Source organism: Pseudophryne corroboree, chromosome 9, assembly GCF_028390025.1.
Source record: "Pseudophryne corroboree isolate aPseCor3 chromosome 9, aPseCor3.hap2, whole genome shotgun sequence".
NCBI classification, from domain to species: Eukaryota; Metazoa; Chordata; class Amphibia; order Anura; family Myobatrachidae; genus Pseudophryne; species Pseudophryne corroboree.
The window spans coordinates 74,791,145-74,809,523 of NC_086452.1; the positions used below are offsets into that span (position 1 = coordinate 74,791,145).

The window sequence follows — 18,379 nt, forward strand, 5'->3', positions numbered from 1 at the left end:
CCAGACTTACTCGGCATCTGCGATCAGTTCAGTGCTTGTCGTTCCTGGTTTGACGTCACAAACACACCCAGCGTTCGCCCAGACACTCCTCCGTTTCTCCAGCCACTCCCGCGTTTTTCCCAGAAACGGTAGCGTTTTTGCACACACTCCCATAAAACGGCCTGTTTCCGCCCAGAAACACCCACTTCCTGTCAATCACATTACGATCACCAGAACGAAGAAAAAACCTTGTAATGCCGTGAGTAAAATACCTAACTGCATAGCAAATTTACTTGGCGCAGTCGCACTGCGGGCATTGCGCATGCGCATTAGCGACTAATCGCTCCGTTGCGAGAAAAAAATACAGAGCGAACAACTCGGAATGACCCCCATAGAGGGGACGGCACTCTGAGGATTTTTCAAGTTTAGATTCAAATAATAGTACAATCCATATTGTTCATCAATGTTTTGGTGCCTGTCGCACCATCTTCAGGATACACAATACGGGACACAAAGTATAATAACACAAAGAAAACATGTAGTGACTTACCCCACTTATAACAGGTACTAGCTAGTGCAAACACCAATCGCTGTGCCTGGTCTCGTGGCTCGGTCCGCGGCAGCGGGGCGCACCGTAGTGACGTCACACTGCTTTCCGGGACTCTCAGGCCTGTGTCTAACACGCCCTTCATGACGTACTCCCATTGCTACGGGAACCACACACATGTCGGTCCGGGTAACCAGGGACACCAACCACATCACCATGACTCCATATACTGTACAACGTTGGTGGGACCCATCCGATATCCACCGGGACCAGGTCTAAAACAAACAAACAAATTAAAAACATGGCGGTACACTATAGTGCACCGCACACGTGTATGAACCATTGCATCTAGAGGTACTTAAACAGTGTATGAAATTCAAAAATCTAAGTATATGGTAGGTCAAAAAATATTAAATATCACAAAATAATTGTAATATAACTATATATATCTATAGATATATGTTCCCGTTAACTCTTCAATACCAATAGTACCAGAAAACTATACTATCAAAGATAAGACTATGAATCAATCGCTGTAGGTCTATATTAAGATGTTCCAACAGATTTTTTCATTAAGGCCTTTGGGCGACACTGTATCCAAACATACAATCCATTTGGCTTCCATAATTAGCAATTGTTTGTTTCGGTCACCGCCCCGCCTGTTCTCAGGTAGGTGGTCAATGATCATATATTTTACACACGGCATGTTATGTCCCCGTTCAGCAAAATGCTTAGCCACTGGCTGGTCACTATCACCACTTTGCCATGCTGCTTTGATCGCAGACCAATGTTGTGTTGCCCGCTCTTTAAAAGGACGAATGGTGCCCACACGGGCATCTAATTATGTAGATCACATACAGAGTTGTACATGTCATGGCGTGTTTAATGGGATTATATATTTCCCACTATGTGGGTGTCAAAATTTCCGTGTTCCAAAGAAGGGTACATTAGCTTGTTTGAAATTAGAAATATCCGTATGTACAACAAGGTCCTTGATGTTTTTCCCACGCCGAAAACTCACCATCGGGTTCTGACTTTTAAAGCTCCGTAGATCTTTATCGGTACTGATGATCAGCCATAAGGCCTTGGTTCCTGATTGGGTAATGCGGCTGGTTGTAGGGTATGTAGTGGTCCAGATCATTTGATCTTTCTTCTCTCTGTTTTTACCCTTCCGATTTGGTGATGGTAAGAGAAAATCGTCCCGGGGTATATTGAGTACTTTCAATTTATGTTGTAACAACAATTGCTCCGGATAACCCCCTTGGAAGAATTTTTTTACCATCTCATCCAGTTGCAGCTATAACATTGGTCTGTCATTATTTATCCTCACAACCCTAAGCATTTGCGAGTACGGTAATCCCGACCTTAACGCCATCGGTTGGTGACTCGAACACCTTAATAACTTATTTTGATACATCATTTTACTGAAGACAGAGCTTATAAGGTGTCCTTCATGGTTGGTTAATTTAACATCCAAGTATTCGATCTCATTGAAGCTGGTTTTGTATGTAAATTTGATAGGTCCCTCCAAGGCATTAATTGGCTCAATCATGGATTTGAAAGCTGCCTCCGTACCTGCCCAAAAAATGATCAGATCATCTATATATCGTAAAAATAACTTGGCATGCTGAGTAAATAAAGGGTTATTGAAAAATACAGTTTGTTCTTGTAATTACATATAGATGTTTTGCATATGTAGGTGAGACGTTAGATCCCATGGAACAGCCAGAAGTTTGCAAGTATGATTTGTCCGTCAGATAGAAAATAATTTCTGTACAAGACAAATGTCAATAGTTGGATGATGAATGAAATATTGGGACCACTATAATGTAGGTTATTTTGTAAGAACGCCTCCACAGCATGTAATCCCTCCTGGTGGGATATAGCTGTATATAAACTTTGTACATCTAGTGTACACATCAGCAGGTTAAATGGTGCTGTACAATATTCCTGGATCTGTAATAGGAAACTGGTTGTACCCTTCAAGTATGATTTTTCGTATATTATGCTTGGCTGCAACAGGGTGTCTAGGTATTTTGATACCGGTTGATATAGCGACCCCATGGCTGACATAATTGGGCACTCTGGTGGGCACTCTGGGTCCTTGTGTATCTTCGGTGTTGTATACAATATAGGGGTGACGGGATGTGTCTGAGTTAACGCTGTCAACAATCGTTCCGAAATGATGCCACTTTTCTTGGCTGTTTTCAATAGTAGGTCCAATTCTAGCTTATACATCTCCACAGGGTTTCTGGGAAGTTTCTTATAAACAGAATGATCACTCAATTGCTTCATTACCTCATTGCAGTAAGTAACAGTGTTCTGTATGACGTCTGCCCCGCCTTTATCCACGGAGCGGATCACGATATCCTCATATTGAGAAACATTCTTAATGGCTACACACTCACCTTTTGTTAAATTGTACCGGTATGTTGGATTTTCTCAGTTGTATTTATATATGGAATCATCCAATAAACGTGTGAAGCATTTCAGCGACTGGTTTGTACTGGTGGATCATATGTTGACTTCAACATGCTCCTGCAGAGCCTTTCCACTGGATTTGGTGTGGATGTGGTGCATTGTGCATGGAAGGTTTATTATAGAAATGTTCCTGGAGCCTTAACTTCCTCCCAAATTTATGTATATCAAGATTCCAATCAAATTCCGAATGAGGGTTGGTGGTGACTAATGCCAACCCTTTATTCAATACAGCGGTCTCATCCCTAGTTAAGGTTCTATCTGACAAATTAAATATCAATTGTTGGTGCTCTTCCAAGGGGGGCGGCCTACCCCTCTTCGTTTGACCACCTCTCCTCATGTGCGGGCGTCTGGATTTTGGCTTCCAGTGCGCGTACTCACCCCTAAAGGGACGGCTGGTGTACTGCTGATATCTTCACCCTCAGAGACAACAAAGTCACCATAACTTTGTGATACGCCAGGCTCAATCGATTGCCTCGGTGTCCGAACCCTCCTATAGTTTCTCTGGTACCTTCGGTATTTCTAGGCGGTTCACCGCCATTGACCCACCTATATACGCAGTTCTCCTCGTAATCCTGGCCCAGTTTAGTGCGTTTAAGTTTCATCAGCCTATGGTGGGTGTATTTCTTACCCTAAATCCCCATGGTATAAATTTATCACAGTAGTAGTCTGAAAGGGTTAGGCCGTGCATGGTCTAATCAATCTCATGCCTCTTCAACTTGTATAACGTTTGATACAGTTCCTCACATCTATCCACTTGCTCTGAATACTGTGGATTCTCAGAGAACAAGATGTTCTTAATTTGCTCATCTGTAAAGCTCATAATTTCCCCCAAAGGCAGTTGGGATGGCAGGTGTGTTTCATGTGCCATGATGTAATGCACAGCAATTCTGGGAATCACAATAGGGCGCACAATAGTAAACACAGTGTGGTCACAATGAGAAGCAAACTGTTAATATATCTCTAAGATGCAAAAAAGAAGCAGCATAGGTCATTTGAAAATATGTAACATGGTGCCTTGAGAGTGATAGACTGCAGTCCATCCAATGTACATTTGCGTGGTCCGCAGTGGTGCAAGTAAACAAAAAGTCTTATAGGTACTGTGTGTGCGCACCAAAAAATGGGTGTGGCCAAATGCCACATGGGGCATAGCTAATGAAAATGGGTGATACACATATTGGGGGTTGCCAGATACACATATGACCCCAATAGCGCCAGATACACATATGCCTCCACAGTGCTAGATACGCCCCCATATGCTCCTACAGTGCCAGATGCACAAATGCCCCAAGGTGCCAGACGCAAAAATGCCCCATGGTGCCAGACGCACAAATGCCCCATGGTGCCAGACGCACAAATGCCCCCAGTAGTGCCATATATGCCCCCACAGTGCTAAATACACATTGCCCCAGAGTATCAGATATGCCCCCACTGCTCCAGATACACATATGCTACCACAGTGCCAAATACACATGCCCCCACAGTGCCAGATACACATATGCCGGGTGGTATTCATTTGACCGCCGGTCAGCTGACCGACAGTCACATGACCTCCTCCACCAGCCCGACGGGTCACTGTCCCGATGGTCGGCATGCCGACCAACAGGGACTATTTCCACTCGTGGGTGTCCACAACACCCATAGAGTGGGAATAGAACCCGTGGCGATCGCAGGTCGCCACCGAGCCCGCAGCGTGGCGAGTGCAGCGAGCCCGCAAGGGGCTTGCTGCACTCGCCCCTCCCCGCCGGGATCCCGGCGTCGGTAAGCTGCCGGGATCCCGGCGTCGGTAAGCTGACCGGCGGTCAGGAGACCGCCGGTCAGCCGTACTATACCCCATATGCCAGATATGCCCCCACAGTGCCAGATATGCCCCCACAGTGCCAGATACACATATGCCCCCACAGTGCCAGATATGCCCAAACAGTCCAGATATGCCCCCACTTTGCCAGATACACATGTCCCCACAGTGCTAGATATGCCCCCATAGTGCCAGATACACATATGCCCCCAGAATTCCAGATATGCCCCTTCAGTGCCAGATATGCCCCCACAGTGCCAGATATGCCCCCACAGTGCCAGATATGTCCCCACAGTGCCAGATACACATTGCCCCAGAGTGCCAGATATGTCCCCAGAGTGCCAGATACACATGCCGCCACAGTGCTAGATATGCCTCCACAGTGCCAGATACACATATGCCCCTTCAGTGCCAGATATGCCCCCACAATGCCAGATACACATGCCCCCACAGTGCCAGATACACACGCCCCCAGAGTTCCAGATATGCTCCCAGAGTGCCAGATATGCCCCAGCAGTGCAACTCACCGTTGTTGCTGCTGCCTGGGGCTGGCATGGTATTCTGCTGCTGGTCTGCTGCTGGGGAGAGGAGAGCACAGCATGCGCTCCTCCTGCTCCTCTCCTGCCCTCAGTCCAGTCTCCGCATCCTTCTGCGATGGTGGCATCCTGTACATTAGATCTGGCGCCGGTCCGCGAGCCAATCAGGGCTCGTGGTCCGGCAGCTCGGGCTCCTAATTGGCTGCCGGTCCGCGAGCACTAATTGGCTCAAGAACCAGCGTTTCAGGGCACGCCGCCACCGCCGCCAGGCTCAGGGGACTCTGGCATGCAGGAGAGGGGCAGGAGAGGAGAGGCGCATGCTGCGCTCTCCTCTCTCCACACCCAGTGTCTGAAAGGTGGCGGCCCAGCTGTATGGCGTAACAAATGGGAATTTCTTACCGGTACACTGTACCGCCATACTTGCAGCGCTGGTGGTCCGGCACTCAATGAATATGTAACGTTCTTACCCCGGTGTCCATGTCCAAGGCAGGTACCCACCAGTTTTAGAATATAGAGGGCACTCTGAGGATTTTTCAAGTTTATATTAAAACAATAGTACAATCCATATTGTTCATGAATGTTTCAGTGCCTGACACACAGTCTTCAGGATACACAATATGTGACACCAAGTATAATGACACAGAGAAAACACGTAGTGACTTACCCCACTTAGTTATAACTAGAGATGTGCACCGGAAATTTTTCGGGTTTTGTGTTTTGGTTTTGGATTCGGTTCCGCGGCCGTGTTTTGGATTCGGACGCGTTTTCCCAGAACCCTCCTGAAATTTTTTTGTCGGATTCGGGTGTGTTTTGGATTCGGGTGTTTTTTTACAAAAAACCCTCAAAAACAGCTTAAATCATAGAATTTGGGGGTCATTTTGATCCCATAGTATTATTATCCTCAATAACCATAATTTACACTCATTTTCAGTCTATTCTGAACACCTCACACCTCACAATATTATTTTTAGTCCTAAAATTTGCACCGAGGTCGCTGGATGGCTAAGCTAAGCGACACAAGTGGCCGACACAAACACCTGGCCCATCTAGGAGTGGCACTGCAGTGTCAGGCAGGATGGCACTTCAAAAAAATTGTCCCCAAACAGCACATGATGCAAAGAAAAAAAGAGGCGCACCAAGGTCGCTGTGTGACTAAGCTAAGCGACACAAGTGGCCGACACAAACACCTGGCCCATCTAGGAGTGGCACTGCAGTATCAGACAGGATGGCACTTAAAAAAATAGTCCCCAAACAGCACATGATGCAAAGAAAAATGAAAGAAAAAAGAGGTGCAAGATGGAATTGTCCTTGGGCCCTCCCACCCACCCTTATGTTGTATAAACAGGACATGCACACTTTAACGAACCCATCATTTCAGCGACAGGGTCTGCCACACAACTGTGACTGAAATGACTGGTTGGTTTGGGCCCCCACCAAAAAAGAAGCAATCAATCTCTCCTTGCACAAACTGGCTCTACAGAGGCAAGATGTCCAACTCATCATCATCCTCCGATTCCTCACCCCTTTCACTGTGTACATCCCCCTCCTCACAAATTATTAATTCGTCCCCACTGGAATCCACCATCTCAGATCCCTGTGTACTTTCTGGAGGCAATTGCTGGTGAATGTCTCCATGGAGGAATTGATTATAATTCATTTTGATGAACATCATCTTCTCCACATTTTCTGGAAGTAACCTCGTACGCCGATTGCTGACAAGGTGAGTGGCTGCACTAAACACTCTTTCGGAGTACACACTGGAGGGAGGGCAACTTAGGTAGAATAAAGCCAGTTTGTGCAAGAGCCTCCAAATTGCCTCTTTTTCCTGCCAGTATACGTGCGGACTGTCTGACGTGCCTACTTGGATGCGGTCACTCATATAATCCTCCACCCACCATTCTTTCAATGGTGACAGAATCATATGCAGTGACAGTAGACGACATGTCAGTAATCGTTGGCAGGTCCTTCAGTCCGGACCAGATGTCAGCACTCGCTCCAGACTGCTCTGCATCACCGCCAGCGGGTGGGCTCGGAATTCTTAGCCTTTTCCTCGCACCCCCAGTTGCGGGAGAATGTGAAGGAGGAGCTGTTGACGGGTCACGTTCCGCTTGACTTGACAATTTTCTCACCAGCAGGTCTTTGAACCTCTGCAGACTTGTGTCTGCTGGAAAGAGAGATACAATGTAGGTTTTAAATCTAGGATCGAGCACGGTGGCCAAAATGTAGTGCTCTGATTTCAACAGATTGACCACCCGTGAATCCTGGTTAAGCGAATTAAGGGCTCCATCCACAAGTCCCACATGCCTAGCGGAATCGCTCTGTTTTAGCTCGTCCTTCAATGTCTCCAGCTTCTTCTGCAAAAGCCTGATGAGGGGAATGACCTGACTCAGGCTGGCAGTGTCTGAACTGACTTCACGTGTGGCAAGTTCAAAGGGTTGCAGAACCTTGCACAACGTTGAAATCATTCTCCACTGCGCTTGAGTCAGGTGCATTCCCCCTCCTTTGCCTATATTGTGGGCAGATGTATAGGCTTGAATGGCCTTTTGCTGCTCCTCCATCCTCTGAAGCATATAGAGGGTTGAATTCCACCTCGTTACCACCTCTTGCTTCAGATGATGGCAGGGCAGGTTCAGGACTGTTTGCTGGTGCTATAGTCTTCGGCACGCGGTGGCTGAATGCCGAAAATGGCCCGCAATTCTTCGGGCCACCGACAGCATCTCTTGCACGCCCCTGTCGTTTTTTAAATAATTCTGCACCACCAAATTCAATGTATGTGCAAAACATGGGACGTGCTGAAATTTGCCCAGATGTAATGCACGCACAATATTGGTGGCGTTGTCCGATGTCACAAATCCCCAGGAGAGTCCAATTGGGGTAAGCCATTCTGCGATGATGTTCCTCAGTTTCCGTAAGAGGTTGTCAGCTGTGTGCCTCTTATGGAAAGCGGTGATACAAAGCGTAGCCTGCCTAGGAACGAGTTGGCGTTTGCGAGATGCTGCTACTGGTGCCGCTGCTGCTGTTCTTGCTGCGGGAGGCAATACATCTACCCAGTGGGCTGTCACAGTCATATAGTCCTGAGTCTGCCCTGCTCCACTTGTCCACATGTCCGTGGTTAAGTGGACATTGGGTACAACTGCATTTTTTAGGACACTGGTGACTCTTTTTCTGACGTCTGTGTACATTTTCGGTATCGCCTGCCTAGAGAAATGGAACCTAGATGGTATTTGGTACCGGGGACACAGTACCTCAATCAAGTCTCTAGTTGCCTGTGAATTAACGGTGGATACCGGACACACGTTTCTCACCACCCAGGCTGACAAGACCTGAGTTATCCGCTTTGCAGCAGGATGACTGCTGTGATATTTCATCTTCCTCGCAAAGGACTGTTGGACAGTCAATTGCTTACTGGAAGTAGTACAAGTGGTCTTCCGACTTCCCCTCTGGGATGACGATCGACTCCCAGCAGCAACAACAGCAGCGCCAGCAGCAGTAGGCGTTATACTCAAGGATGCATCGGAGGAATCCCAGGCAGGAGAGGACTCGTCAGACTTGCCAGTGACATGGCCTGCAGGACTATTGGCTTTCCTGTGTAAGGTGGAAATTGACACTGAGGGAGTTGGTGGTGTGGTTTGCAGGAGCTTGGTTACAAGAGGAAGGGATTTAGTGGTCAGTAGACTGCTTCCGCTGTCATCCAAAGTTTTTGAACTTGTCACTGACTTCTGATGAATGCGGTCCAGGTGACGTATAAGGGAGGATGTTCCTAGGTGGTTAACGTCCTTACCCCTACTTATTGCAGCTTGACAAAGGCAACACACGGCTTGACACCTGTTGTCCGCATTTGTGTTGAAATAATTCCACACCGAAGAGGTGATTTTTTTTGTATTTTGACCAGGCATGTCAATGGCCATATTTGTGCCTGACTTAAACAAACCACCTCACCATCAGAATCCTCCTTGTCAATTTCCTCCCCAGCGCCAGCAACACCCATATCCTCATCCTGGTGTACTTCAACAGTGACATCTTCAATTTGACTATCAGGAACTGGACTGTGGGTGCTGCTTCCAGCACTTGCAGGGGGCGTGCAAATGGTGGAAGGCGCAAGCTCTTCCCGTCCAGTGTTGGGAAGGTCAGGCATCGCAACCGACACAATTGGTCTCTCCTTGGGGATTTGTGATTTAGAAGAACGCACAGTTCTTTGCTGTGCTTTTGCCAGCTTAAGTCTTTTCATATTTCTAGCGAGAGGATGAGTGCTTCCATCCTCATGTGAATCTGAACCACTAGCCATGAACATAGGCCAGGGCCTCAGCCGTTCCTTGCCACTCCGTGTCGTAAATGGCATATTGGCAAGTTTATGCTTCTCATCAGACGCTTTAAATTTTGATTTTTGGGTCATTTTACTGAACTTTTGTTTTTTGGATTTTACATGCTCTCTACTATGATATTGGGCATCGGCCTTGGCAGACGACGTTGATGGCATTTCATCGTCTCGGCCATGACTAATGGCAGCAGCTTCAGCACGAGGTGGAAGTGGATCTTGATCTTTCCCTATTTTAACCGCCACATTTTTGTTCTCCATTTTTTAATGTGTGGAATTATATGCCAGTATCAATAGCAATGGCCTACTACTATATATACTGCACACAACTGAAATGCACCACAGGTATGGATGGATAGTATACTTGACGACACAGAGGTAGGTAGAGCAGTGGCCTTCCGTACTGTACTGCTATATATACTGGTGGTCACTGTCAGCAAACTGCAAAACTAAAATGCACCACAGGTATAGAATCTAGATGGATAGTATACTTGACGACACAGAGGTAGGTAGAGCAGTGGCCTTCCGTACCGTACTGCTATATATACTGGTGGTCACTGTCAGCAAACTGCAAAACTAAAATGCACCACAGGTATAGAATCTCGATGGATAGTATACTTGACGACACAGAGGTAGGTAGAGCAGTGGCCTTCCGTACCGTATTGCTATATATACTGGTGGTCACTGTCAGCAAACTGCAAAACTAAAATGCACCACAGGTATAGAATCTAGATGGATAGTATACTTGACGACACAGAAGTAGGTAGAGCAGTGGCCTTCCGTACCGTACTGCTATATATACTGGTGGTCACTGTCAGCAAACTGCAAAACTAAAATGCACCACAGGTATAGAATCTAGATGGATAGTATACTTGACGACACAGAGGTAGGTAGAGCAGTGGCCTTCCGTACCGTACTGCTATATATACTGGTGGTCACTGTCAGCAAACTGCAAAACTAAAATGCACCACAGGTATAGAATCTAGATGGATAGTATACTTGACGACACAGAGGTAGGTAGAGCAGTGGCCTTCCGTACCGTACTGCTATATATACTGGTGGTCACTGTCAGCAAACTGCAAAACTAAAATGCACCACAGGTATAGAATCTAGATGGATAGTATACTTGACGACGCAGAGGTAGGTAGAGCAGTGGCCTTCCGTACCGTACTGCTATATATACTGGTGGTCACTGTCAGCAAACTGCAAAACTAAAATGCACCACAGTTATAGAATCTAGATGGATAGTATACTTGACGACACAGAGCTAGGTAGAGCAGTGGCCTTCCGTACCGTACTGCTATATATACTGGTGGTCACTGTCAGCAAAACTCTGCACTGTACTCCTCCTATATAATACTGCTGGTCCCCAGTCCCCACAATAAAGCAGTGTGAGCACAGATATATGCAGCACACTGAGCACAGATATGGAGTGTTTTTCAGGCAGAGAACGGATAAAACTGGTGGTCACTGATCAGCAAAACTCTGCACTGTACTCCTCCTATATAATACAGCTGCTCCCCAGTCCCCACAATTAAGCAATAAGCACAAATATTTGCAGCAACATTAATAAACGGAGAGGACGCCAGCCACGTCCTCTCCCTAACATTTCCAATGCACGAGTGAAAATGGCAGCGACGCGCGGCTCCTTATATAGAATACGAATCTCGCGAGATTCCGACCACGGGATGATGACGTTCGGGCGCGCTCGGGTTAACCGTGCCATATGGGAGAATCCGAGTATGCCTCGGACCCGTGTAAAATGGGTGAAGTTCGGGGGGATTCGGTTTCCGAGGAACCGAACCCGCTCATCACTACTTATAACGGCTACTACTGTAGCTAGTGCAAACACATATTCATTGAGTGCCAGACCACGCAAATGTACATTGGATGGACTGCGGTCTATCACTCTCAAGGCACCATGATACATATTTTCAAATTACCTATGCTGCTTCTTTTTTGCATCTTAGAGATATATTAACAGTTTGCTTCTCATTGTGACCACACTGTGTTTACTATTGTGCGCCCTATTGTGATTCCCAGAATTGCTGTGCATTACATCATGGCACATGAAACACACCTGCCACCCCAATTGCCTTTGGGGGAAATTATGAGCTTTACAGATGAGCTAATTAAGAACAACTTGTTCTCTGAGGATCCACAGTATTCAGAGCAAGTGGATAGGTGTGAGGAACTGTATCAAAGGTTATAGAAGTCGAAGAGGCGTAAGATTGATTATACCATGTGCAGCCTAACCCTTTCAGACTACTACCATGATAAATTTATAGCAAGGGAATTTAGGGTAAGAAATACACCCACCATAGGCCGACAGAATCAAGACTTTTGCCGTAAGTGTATAGCCATCTTCAACAAATGTTCCTTCCACCTAATGATTTTGGTCGTTGAGGAGGTAGCAAAAGAATTAGATATTGTCTAGACTAAAATTCTTAATTTTGGGGCAACTCACAGTGACACCTTGCAACAAGATACCTCTACCAATTGGCTCATTAAATTGCAGACACAGTGTGAAAAATACAGATCCGAACTTAAGTTCAAGAAACTTAAATGCACTAAAGTGATCCAGGATTACGATGAGAACCGCGTGTATAGGTGGGTCAGTGGCGGTGAATTGGCTAGAAATTATCGAAAGTACCAGAGAAACTATAGAGGGGTTCGGACACCGAGGCAACTCATTGAGCTTTGCACATCACATAGTGACAGTGACTTTGTTGTCTCTGAGGGTGAAGATATAAGCAGTACACCAGCCGTCCCTTTAGGGGTGAGTACGCGCACTGGAAGCCGAAATCCAGACACCCGCACATGAGGAGAGGTGGTCAAAGGGAGAGGGGTAGGCTGCCCACCTTGGAAGAGCACCAACAATTGATATTTAATTTGTCAGATAGAACCTTAACTAGGGACGAGACTGCTGTATCGAATAAAGGGTTGGCATTCGTCCCCACCAACCCTCATTCGGAATTTGATTGGAATCTTGACATACATAAATTTGGGAGGAAGTTAAGGCTCCAGGAACATTTCTATAATAAACCTTCCGTGCACAATGCACCACCGTGCACACCGAATCCAGTGGAAACGTTCTGCAGGAGCATGTTGAAGTCAACATATAACCCACCAGTACAAACCAGTCACTGAAATGCTACACACGTTTATTGGATGATTCCATACATAAATACAACCGAAAAAAATCCAACATACAGGTACAATTTAACCAAAGGTGAGTGTGTAACCATAAATAATTTTTCTCAATATGAGGATATCGTGATCCGCCCCACTGATAAAGGCGGGGCGATCGTCATACAGGACACTTTCACTTACTGCAATGAGGTCATGATGCAATTGAGTGATCATTCTGTTTATAAGAAACTTACCAGACACCCTGTGGGGATGTATAAGCTAGAATTGGACCTAATATTGAAAACAGCCGAGACAAGTGGCATCATTTCAGAACGAGTGGTGACAGCGTTAACTCAAACCAGTCACCCCTATATTGTATACAACACTGAAGATACACAATGACCCGGTGTGTCCAATTATGTCAGCCATGGGGTCGCTATATCTACCTGTATCAAAATACCTAGACAACGTGTTGCAGCCATGCATAATATACGAAAAATCATACTTGAAGGGTACAACCAGTTTCCTATTACAGATCCAGGAATATTGTACAGCACCATTTAACCTGCTGATGTGTACACTAGATGTACAAAGTTTATATACAGCTATATCCCACCAGGAGGGATTACATGCTGTGGAGGTGTTTTTACAAAATAACCAACATTATAGTGGTCCTGATATTTAATTCCTCATCCAACTATTGACATTTGTCTTGTACAGAAATTATTTTCTGACGGACAAATCATACTTGCAAACTTCTGGCTGTTCCATGGGATCTAACGTCTCACCTAAATATGGAAACATCTATATCTATTTACAAGAACAAACTTTATTTTTCAATAACCTTTTATTTACTCAGCATGCCAAGTTATTTTTACGATATATAGATGATCTGATCATTTTTTGGGCAGGTACGGAGGTGGCTTTCAAATCCATGATTGAGTCAATTAATGCCTTGGAGGGACCTATCAAATTTACATACAAAACCAGCTTCCATGAGATCGAATACTTGGATGTTAAATTAACCAACCATGAAGGACACCTTATAAGCTCTGTCTTCAGTAAAATGACATATCGAAATAAGTTGTTACGGTATTCGAGTCACCAACCGATGGCGTAAAGGTCGGGATTACCGTACTCGCAAATGCTTAGGGTTGCGAGGATAAATAATGACAGACCAATGTTAGAGCTGCAACTGGATGAGATGGTAAAAAAAATCATCCAAAGGGGTTATCTGTAGCAATTGTTATCAACATAAATTGAAATTACTCAATATACCCCGGGAGGATTTACTCTTACCATCACCAAATTGGAAGGGTAAAAACAGAGAGAAGAAAGATCAAATTATTTGGACCACTACATACTCTACAGGCAGCCACATTACCCAATCAGCAACCAAGGCCTTATGGCCAATCGTCAGTACCAATAAAGATCTACGGAGCTTTAAAAGTCAGACCCCGATGGCGAGTTTTCGGCGTGGGAAAAACATAAAGGACCTTGTTGTACGTACGGACATTTCTAATTTCAAACAAGCTAATGTACCCTTCTTTGGAACACGGAAATAAGGTTGCTATAGGTGCATTAACTGTGCTACATGCAGTAACATGGATGTGGGGACATCATTTTGACAGCCACATAGTGGGAAATATATTCCCATTAAATACACCGTGACATGCACAACTCTGTATGTGATCTACATAATTAGATGCCTGTGTAAGCACTATTATGTAGGCAAGACCATTCGTCCTTTTAAAAAGCAGGCAACACAACATCGGTCTGCGATCAAGGCAGCATGGCAAAGTGGTGATAGTGACCAGCCAATGGCTAAGCATTTTGCTGAAAGGGGACATAACATGTCATGTGTAAAATATATGATCATTGACCACCTACCTGAGAACAGGCGGGGCGGTGACCGAAACAAACAATTGCTAATTATGGAAGCCAAATGGATTGTACGTTTGGATACAGTGTCGCCCAAAGGCCTTAATGAAAAAATCTTTTGGAACACCTTAATATAGACCTACACCGATTTATTCATGAGAACATAGGGGGACATTTACTAAGCAGTGATAAGAGCGGAGAAGTGAGCCAGTGGAGAAGTTGCCCCAAAAACCAATCAGCAGCTCTGTATCATTTTATAGTATGCAAATTATAGATGTTACTTCAGTGCTGATTGGTTGCCATGGGCAATTTCTCCACTGGCTCACTTATCTGCTCTTATCACTGCTTAGTAAATGTGCCCCTAATCTTTGATAGTATAGTTTTTTGGTACTATTGGTATTTAAGAGTTAACGGGAACATGTATCTATAGATATCTATAGTTATATGACAATTATTTTGTGATATTTAATATTTTTTGACCAACCATATACTTAGATTGTTGAATTTCATATACTGTTCAAGTACCTCTAGATGTAATGGTTCATATACGTGTGCGGTGCACTATAGTGTACCGCCATGTTTGTAATTTTTTTGTTTTAGACATAGTCCCGGTGCTTATCGGAATGGGTCCCACCTACGCTGTATATGGAGTCATGGTGATGCGGTTGGCGTTCCTGGTAACCCGGACCGGTGTGTGTGTGGTTCCCGGGCCAACGGGAGTACGTCATGAGGGGCGTATTACACACAGGCCTGTGAGTCCCGGAAGGCAGTGTGACATCACTACAGTGTGCCCCGCTGCCGCTGACCGAGCAACGAGACCGGACACAGCGATTGGTGTTTGCACTATCCAGTATCCGTTATAAGTGGGGTAAGTCACTACATGTTTTCTATGTGTCATTATACTTTGTGTCATGTATTGTGTATCCTGAACATGGTGCGTCAGGCACTGAAACGTTGATGAACAATATGGATTGTATTATAGTTTGAATATAAACTTGAAAAAAAACTCAGAGTGCCGTCCCATCTATATTCTAAATTGGTGGGTACCTGCCTTGGACATGGACACCGGGGTAAGAACATTAGATATTAATTGAGTGCCGGACCATGCAAATTTAAATTGGATGGACTGCAGTCTATCACTCTCAAGGCACCAGGTTACATATTTTCAAATGACCTATGCTGCTTCTTTTTTGCATCTTAGAGATACATCAACAGTTTGCTTCTCACTGTGACCACACTGTGTTTACTATTGTACGCCCTATTGTGATTCCCAGAATTGCTGTGCATTACGTCATGGCACATGAAACACACCTGCCACCCCAATTGCCTTTGGGGGAAATTATGAGCTTTACAGATTAAGAACATCTTGTTCTCTGAGGATCCACAGTATTCAGGTCAAGTGGATACGTGTGAGGAACTGTAGCAAACGTTATACAAGTTGAAGAGGCGTGAGATTGATTATACCATGTATGGCCTTACCCTTTCAGACTACTACCATAATAAATTTATACCACGGGGATTTAGGGTAAGAAATACACCCACCATAGAATCAAGACTTTTGCCGTATGTGGATAGCCATCCTCAACAAATGTTCCTTCCACCTAATGATTTTGGTCGTTGAGAAGGCAGCGAAAGAATTAGATATCGTCAAAAAGAAAGATCGAATTATCTAGACCACTACATACTCTACAAGCAGCCGCATTACCCAATCGGCAATCAAGGCCTTATGGCCGATCGTCAGTACCGATAAAGATCTACAGAGCTTTAAAAGTCAGACCCCGATGGTGAGTTTTCGGCGTGGGAAAAGGACCTTGTTGTACTTACGGACATTTCTAATTTCAAACAAGCTAATGTACCCTTCTTTGGAACATGGAAAAAAGGTTGCTATAGGTGCATTAACTGTGCTACATGCAGTCACATGGATGTGGGGACATAATTTCGACACCCAAATTGTGGGAAATATATTCCCATAAAACAAGCCGTAACATATACAACTCCGTGTGATCTACATAATTAGATGCCTGTGAGGGCACTATTATGTAGGCAAGACCATTCGTCCTTTCAAAGAGCGGGCAACGCAACATCGGTCTGCGATCAAGGCAGCGTGGCAAAGTAGTGATAGTGACCAGCCAGTGGCTAAACATTTTGCTGAAAGGGGACAAAACATGTCATGTGTAAAATATATGATCATTGACCACCTACCTGACAACAGGCGGGGCGGTGACCGAAACAAACAATTGCTAATTATGGAAGCAAAATGGACTGTACGTTTGGATACAGTGTCGCCCAAAGGCCTTAATGAAAAAATCTGTTGGAACACCTTAATATAGACCTATAGCGATTGATTCACGGGAACATAGTCTTATGTTTGTTAGTATAGTTTTCTGGTACTATTGGTATGTAAAAGTTGACGGGAACATGTATCTATAGATATATATAGTTATATTACAATTATTTTGTGATATTTAATATTTTTTGACCTACCATATACTTAGATTTTTGAATTTCATACACTGTTTAAGTACCTCTAGATGCAATGGTTCATACACGTGTGCGGTGCACTATAGTGTACCGCCATGTTTTAATTTGTTTGTTTGTTTTAGACCTGGTTCCGGTGGATATAGGATGGGTCCCACCAACGTTGTACAGTATATGGAGTCATGGTGATGTGGTTGGTGTCCCTGGTTACCCGGACCGACGTGTGTGTGGTTCCCGTAGCAATGGGAGTACGTCATGAGGGGCATGTTACACACAGGCCTGTGAGTCCCGGAAGGCAGTGTGACGTCACTACAGTGTGCCCCGCTGCCGCTGACCGAGCCACGAGACCGGACACAGCGATTGGTGTTTGCACTAGCTAGTACCTGTTATAAGTGGGGTAAGTCACTACATGTTTTCTTTCTGTCATTTTACTTTGTGTCCCGTATTGTGTATCCTGAAGACAATGCGTCAGGCACCGAAACGTTGATGAACAATATGGATTTTACTATTGTTTGAATATAAACTTGAAAAATCCTCAGAGTGCCGTCCCCTCTATATTCTCTCTCTCTCTCATATACATACTGCCTTCCTAATCCATAATTCCTAAACCCTATTATTACTTATATCTATAACATCCCACATCCCTACTTTTATCTAATGGGGGCGGGAGAGGGGTTTGGGGCTTGGGAATGATCATCAAGGAGTGGTCATCTACATTGTAGATAAAAGATACTCTTGAAAAACTCACAGGGTCTTACCTTGCACCAAGTCCGCAATAGATAGCACTGGAAATCCTGGGATACTGGAAAATGTTTAAAATAAGATTATTTACTTACAGGGAAAAATATTTGAATTAATCATCACTAAAATAGATGAAATGTTTATCTTCAAGCTGTTAGCTAAAGCCACATAGCACAGTGAGTTCTAAGTTCAGACAGCGCATGAAACACCTTGAACCCAGGCAGGGTCGGACTGGCCCACAGGGGTACCAGGGAAACCACCGGTAGGCCCCACTGCCTGAGTGCCCACTCCTTCCTCTAGGGATCAGGTTCCAGACTGTGCACTTGTATTATACATGGTAGATATGTTGCATTACACTGCACTAGACTATTGTGTATTTCAAGACTCTGTGGAGGCTGGCCACACCCCCTTTGTAGGCTTGCCACACCCTTAAGTATGGGCCCCTATCACTGCATTCCCCCGGTGGGCCCTTCATGCCCCATCCGACAGGGACC

The 18,379-nt window shown here is 45.0% G+C and overlaps 1 protein-coding gene across 2 annotated transcripts in view; it reads right to left on the minus strand.

Moving 5' to 3' along the window:
* LOC134957546 (vitamin D3 hydroxylase-associated protein-like) overlaps nucleotides 1–18,379 on the minus strand; it is a 179,169-nt gene that overhangs the window by 88,921 nt on the left and 71,869 nt on the right. For both annotated transcript variants that reach the window (XM_063939525.1, XM_063939526.1), the window contains exon 11: nucleotides 17,903–17,946. In XM_063939525.1, coding sequence (XP_063795595.1) covers nucleotides 17,903–17,946 — 44 coding nt within the window. The remainder of the gene's footprint in view (nucleotides 1–17,902; nucleotides 17,947–18,379) is intronic.